At 44.5% G+C, this 6,460-nt stretch overlaps 1 protein-coding gene across 10 annotated transcripts in view; it reads left to right on the forward strand.

Annotated features, from left to right (window-relative positions):
* The window catches only part of LOC123349589 (dipeptidase 2-like), a 46,341-nt gene extending 42,975 nt beyond the window's left edge, over positions 1-3,366 (forward strand). For 9 of the 10 annotated variants that reach the window (XM_044987781.1, XM_044987782.1, XM_044987780.1 and 6 more), the window contains one exon: positions 296-3,366. In XM_044987781.1, the coding sequence (XP_044843716.1) occupies positions 296-493 (198 nt within the window). In that variant the 3' untranslated portion in view covers positions 494-3,366. The remainder of the gene's footprint in view (positions 1-295) is intronic. The other variant, XM_044987784.1, reaches the window with a different exon arrangement.
* The last annotated feature ends 3,094 nt before the right edge of the window (positions 3,367-6,460 follow it).

Here is a 6,460-nt window from a genome sequence, read left to right on the forward strand (position 1 = left end):
TTCCAGTGGAGATATCCACCGCAGGCATGGACCAAAAGATTTCCCTGCTGAACAGCTAGATGTGTGACGCTTTGCCAGGATGTGTGCCATAGCAGACTCTGGGAAATCTTTTGTATTGAAGAAACTCATGAGAGTGCAAAAGATTAGATTAAGATAACAAAGTTGCTTTCCTCATCCTGAATGTATTTTGCAGTACAGTTTAAGAATGGTTCACTTGAATTAACAAAGTTCTATTATAAGGCTCTCAATAAATGTATTACAAATCTCCAGGGCAATACTATTTGAATTCTTTCAGGTGCGGAATGACAGTAGATCAGAGAATGAGAATGAGAACGAAATTCCACAAAGAGAGGTGCAAAATTCCTGTCGTCTGGACCTAAGAAACCCTCCTCTTCTGCCATCTGATGCGCTTCCCATTTCCTTTGGATCTTCTTCTGTGGTACAGACTTTGGGTCTAATGTTCATTAGTGTAATATATATAATATTGCATTAACAATCCACAGAAACCTGATGGGTCAAAAGGGTTATTGAATACACATACCCAGACAGACATTACATGTAGAGTGAACTGCAATGCAAATGGATAAAATCTTCTGCTTAGCTACAAAACTGTACCTCCAAGGTGTGTGAATAGTATTAAACCTAGAGCATCATTTCTATAAACCTACCTACATATGGCAAAGATTAATTTTGTCTTACATGCTTAGGTAGCAGTGTTTGGAATACTGCTTGGTGCTGAATACTCTTGGATCCACTGATGTCAAAGAAAGCTGGTAATGCCCAGAATCTCTCGTCAGATTCTGTTCTACGTGCAAGGCCCCTGGTTTTCAGTTTTTATTTTGTTTAACATTTCCTGGGAATGTCAGTGTTTATTACAAAAAAATTAAAAACATGGATGAAAATGAGTGCAGAAAATTAACTTCATGGTTTTCTGGGTTAGTAAGAAAAAGCAACAGAGAAAAGTAGGAATATTGAAAACTAAAAGCAGCTCACGCTGTGATTTATTTCATGAACTGTATAAACACTTGCACGTGTATGCGTGTGTATCTTCCACTATATTTGCCTTACATTAACAGACAGCCTTGCCTAAATGTAAATGCAAACTTATTATTAACATAAACACATCACCTAATGTAATGTATTGGATTTCCTTAACAAAATCAGTATTTTTATATACTTGAGTAGTCCCAAAATCTGGATGAAAATCAGTAAAAACTGAACACTAGCTTTTTGGAAAACTTGGGAATTTTCCAGTGAAAACTGAAAACGAAGGGCCTGCACTATGTGGTTCAAGCTCTTAGCCAGTCACTTGTCTTTGGATGCATACCTGGTATTAGGATTGGGGACTAGAAGTACTAGTCAAATGGAATTTATTATTATTATTATTATTATTATTAATTTTTTTTGCATTTTAAGGGAGAGCTAACTGCCAGCTGGGTTTGTAGGTGACCATTGTGACATCAGTCTCAGAAGGAAAAGATGCCATGGCTGTTTGAAGGAGAATGTGGCCTCTTTTAAATTATGTTTTTGCCAAAAGTTAAAGGATTCTCTCAACCTGGAGGTTATTTGAGAAACTATATTCTGCCCTTTATGTAGTCTCATTGCAGTAACTGCCTTCACTTAAGTCTGTGGTTGAGGTAAAGATTCTAGGCATGTGGCACTGCTGGATCTGCCACGAGTGTTTGAATGCTGTTCACCATGGACAGAATTGAGCTGTCATTGGTTTGTATATGCCGCAATATATTGCTTTGAATCCTATCTCCAGTTCGTTGCTTTGAGCCAGGGAATGCTAAATAACTGCAATTTGTTTTGGGTCCCATTCCTCTAGTAGCCCAGGGCAGCATTATTTATGATGATGACATCTGTTGTTGCATGTCTGCACAACATCTAGCATCTGTCATCTTCAGGACAACAAAGGCTGGATATCTCAATTGTTTATAGAAATGTAGGTCTCTTCTAAATATGTAAAAATCAAAAGCCTACCCTCCACTCCAAGAACTTCAACAGTCCTGTGCTGACTTTTTCCCTTTGGGAGCACTGTTTATTTGCCCCTTTCCTGTTTTTATCTTTTCAAATGTTAGTAACTGAACTTCTCTTGAGTTATTAGTGATAAAGCTGCCACATGCCATCTTGAACTTCTCCGGGCGGTGACTATGGAGGACTGCTGGAAAGTAAAGAGCATTCTTGGAGGAGATGATAATTAGGGTTGGGTGAAAAACGTCTTGTGAACTTGCATCTGATATTTTTGCCAGCTAATTTCATGTGGTTTTCAATGTGTCAATGTCATTTTCTGGTGGAATTTCAATGCAGTTAAGTTTTCAAGACCCACTTCTAGCACAGAATTACCATCTTGGCTGCATCATTAGCTGTTTTGGCTTGTGGTTGTGCTAAAGGGTTAAACTTCAGCAGGAAATCTGAAATTGCCCCCTCCTGCCAGACACCAGTGTCACACCTCTTGTTGACACTGACAAACAGACAGGAGCCAAGTGTAGAGATTAAGATGAAATACAAGAAGGGTAGATTTTCAGCAGCATCAATACTATGATTACTCTGGAAGTTATTTCTTGTTAAATAAGCCTTCACTTAAGCCGAAAACATGCTGTAGTCATCATCACGGAATACTGCAGGTCATGAGAGGACCAGGAAGGTTGTGAGACACAGACTGACTGTCCTAGATCAGATGGGCATGGAATGGCCAGGGACATGTCAACTCAGATTCCACTTCCAGCAGTAGCATAGGGATCTGTATTGCATCCTGCAGCTTCAAGTGCTCCCAATTCCATAAACTGAGCAGGGCGTAGGTCAGCTGAGGCACTGGAGAGTTGCTTGAAGTGCAGCTTTGGGGCTGCTGTCCCTCAGCAGGATTGTGTTTTGAGGCAACATGAGAAGGCCATGCTCAACTAAGGACCTTGGCTGATCAGTGGGGGAAACAGACCATTCTTGCCCCAATATATTTGCTGTTATACTAACAGAAAATAGGGTTTGCATTACATTTTGCTGGAAATTTCCAAAACTTGAAAAAAATGGAGAATTTACAGTTCAAGAAATGTTCCTGAAATAGGCAAATGAAAAACATTCCACTACACATATTTCACCTAGCTCTAACTGCAGTATTGCCAACCTCAGCATTACAAATCAAGGGATTGGCTTAAAACTCATGAGATTTTAAAATGTGGGTTCATTTTATTTGCCTTCTGGCCTTTGAGCTTTTAGGTTCAAGGTTTTCTTTTCCACAGTCATGAAGTTGGAAACTTTCTTTTTTTTAATAGAGAGAGCAGAGATTCTTTCATAATCACATGACTCCAGAAGCTCAGGCTTTAATAAACTCCAAATATTGCAAAATACACAATAAAATTAAGTCTGCATCACTAACTTTGTAAGACTGCTTTGATTACCCTGGAAATCCCTTTACTACTTGGTATACCTTCTCTTATTATGGTTTGTTTACACGGTTGCTGTATAATGGTACACTTTCTTGTAGCACCAAAGGCCTATAGCTGGAATAAGAATGAACTTTGTAAAAAAACATCATATCTTCAGCAGTAACAAGGAGAACGCTGATAATTTCTGTAATGCAACCAGCAAATTGAATCTTTTCAAAGGGGTCTCAGTCTGAAAACTCCTTTATAGCACATCCAGAAACAGGCTGCTGGAGCAAGTCCAAGTTCATTATTGTGGCTCAGAAGGAAACCCCTCTGTAGAACACATCAACTTTAACATTCCTTCATCTAGATATAGCCCTGCCTGCTCCTGATCCACCTTCTGCCTAACACACCTATTGTTACTGTGTAGCCTAGGAGCTACAGGCACGGACCGGGACCCCTTAGGGTACATCAATACAGCATTTAGGAGAGAGACTTCCAGCCCCGGTTGACAGACTTGGGCTAGCGGGGCTCACACTAATGCTCTAAAACCAGCTGTATAGTGAGCACTTTGAAGTTGCGACTCAGATGGAGCTTGGGCTCTGAAGCCCACCCTGTCCCTCGGCTTCAGAGCTGAGGTGCTGTCGAGCCGGGCTGGGAGGCTCCCTCTAAAATGCTGTGTAGACATGCCCTTGACTTCTACTCAGAATCACTCAGTGGGGCCAACTGGGGTATGTCTACACAGCAACTAGACACCCATGACTGGCCTGTGCTAGCCGACTTGGGCTCATGGGACTTGGGTTGTGGCGCTGTTCCACAGCTGTGTACACATCTGGGCTCAGGGTGGAGCCCAGGCTCTGGGACCCTGCGAGGTGAGAGGGTCACAATCAGGGGCGGCTCCAGGCCCCAGCATGCCAAGTGCATGCTTGGGGCAGCATGCTGCGGGGGGTGCTCTGCCGGACCTCCCGCAGGCGTCCCTGCGGGAGGTCCACCGGAGCCATGGGACCGGCGACCGGTAGAGCACCCCCTGCGGCGTGCTGCCATGCTTGGGGCGGCGAAATGGCTAGAGCCGCCCCTGGTCACAGTGCTTGGGCTCCAGCCAGAGCCAGGAAGTCTACACAGCAATGAAACAGCCCTGCAGCTGGAGCCCGAGTCAGCTGGCATGGGCCAGCTGTGGATTTTTCAGTGTCCTGACAAACCTGGCTTTGATGGGGTTGCAAAGTGTGTGAATCAGGGCAGAAATAAAGCCTGTGTGTTCAGGCTTTGTGATGGGGGGCCCATCCCACACAAGGCCTGGAAGGGTTAAAGTGGGTAGGCGAGCCAATTAATTGCCCAGGGTGCACCTGAAGAAGGAGACAGGGAGCAGGCCACTAACTGAAAATGGGCTCAGCTGGACAGGAACAAATGATACCAGTCAGCTCAATTTTCTTGGGGAACCAGGGTGCAGTATCCAGCCTGTCTGACCCACAAAGGACACCCCCCCACCCCAAGCCTCTGCTTGAACCAAAACCGATCAGAAGAAAGACTTTCGGAAAGCAATGAAAAGGCCGTGGGAGACACAGCTAAACCCCTCTGGACAAGGGTGACAGGATTAGGACAACTCCCCTAGCCTCATCCACATCAAAGATGGGACAGGGAGGCATCTCCATTAGCATACAGAATGGAGAACAGAGATTCCAAGGCAAGAACCACACTGAACTCTGGGACCGGAAAAGCAGGGAAGCAGTGCATCATGGGGGATCTCTGCTCCAGATGTTAATGAACTTACGCCTGCCCACATCCAGCTCAGTAGTTATCAGACCAGTTCTAGTAATGAATCCTTGATTGGTATCCAAAATACTGAACCTGCCTGATTGCATTGGGAGCTCCCTGGAAGGAACACCACCCATAGCCAGGAATGATCAATTCCTATTGTCTAGCATAAAGAAAACCCTTGAGTCATCAGTTTACCCATAGACAAATCTAGTGTTCTCCCTTGAACCATTGTTGTTTCCCTACAAAAACCCCTACCCAGGCTAAAGCCAGTGTTCTGATGCTTGGATCCAAACTCTGCATCAGTTCCACTGAGATCTCATCTTCTCCTGACTGATCATGCTGGGGGCTCTGCCTGTCTCCAGCACTCAGGACCCTGAGCTACCAGCATCACCTGAGAACCCCGACCTGTTCAGGCTTCATGGAGTGGTGAGACCCCAGCGCGCTCTCTTTCTCTGTTTTCTTTTCTACCTCAGGTATAACTTTTTAACCCTGACTTGTTTGAGCAGGTATAGTTTTCTATATCTGACTTTTGTAATCTTTAATAAGGTAACCGTTATGTTTGTTTAGGCTCTCCCTGTGTGGTTATCATTGTTATTCAATAAATAACTTTTATGGTTAAGCTGGTTGCTTCCCTCCCTTTCTCTCTGAACTTTACTCTTTCGTGTTTTTGGCTTCCCCATTTACTCTGCAGCAACTCTCCTTTTACCTAAGCTAAAGATCCCTGTAGCGCCCAAAAATATTGTGGGGTTTGCTCATCAAGTGGGTTATTACCAGTACAACTGTGAGATGAAAGTGGGGATAGGGACATGCTGAACCTGTGACATACGAGGGTGGCAGCTTGGAAGTGCTGCTTAACCCAGACTAGAGTCCAGGGGCATATAAGGGTGGCAGCTTGAAAGTGCTGCTTGACCCAGTCTGCTGAGTCCAGGGCCGTATAAGGGGTCAGCTTGAGAGTGCTGATTGACCCGGTCCACTCAGACTTGCTCAGTTAGAGAGAGAGAGAGAGAGAGTGTGTGTGTGTGTGTTCATCTGATTCTGGGGCTGGAGGAACCCAGCCCTTGGGAACCTAGGTCCTGCAGGATAGCTCCATTGGGAGGGGACTTGCGGAAGGGAGAGGTAGAGCTCCATATGAAAACACACGTGATACTAGCAGCACATTGATAGAATTACAGAACCCCCTTCCCCCCCAGAAGAGTAACCCTAATAAATGAGCATACCCCAAAATAACAGGCAAATCTAGTAATGACAGGAGGTGCCTATATAAAGCTTAGGAGCTATGAGCAGCCAGGGGTCTGTAAGGAAGTAGTCTACAGTCACTCCTTGGGATGAGGGAGCTCAGGCTC

Source organism: Mauremys mutica, chromosome 14 (genome assembly GCF_020497125.1).
Source record: "Mauremys mutica isolate MM-2020 ecotype Southern chromosome 14, ASM2049712v1, whole genome shotgun sequence".
Lineage (NCBI taxonomy): Eukaryota > Metazoa > Chordata > Testudines > Geoemydidae > Mauremys > Mauremys mutica.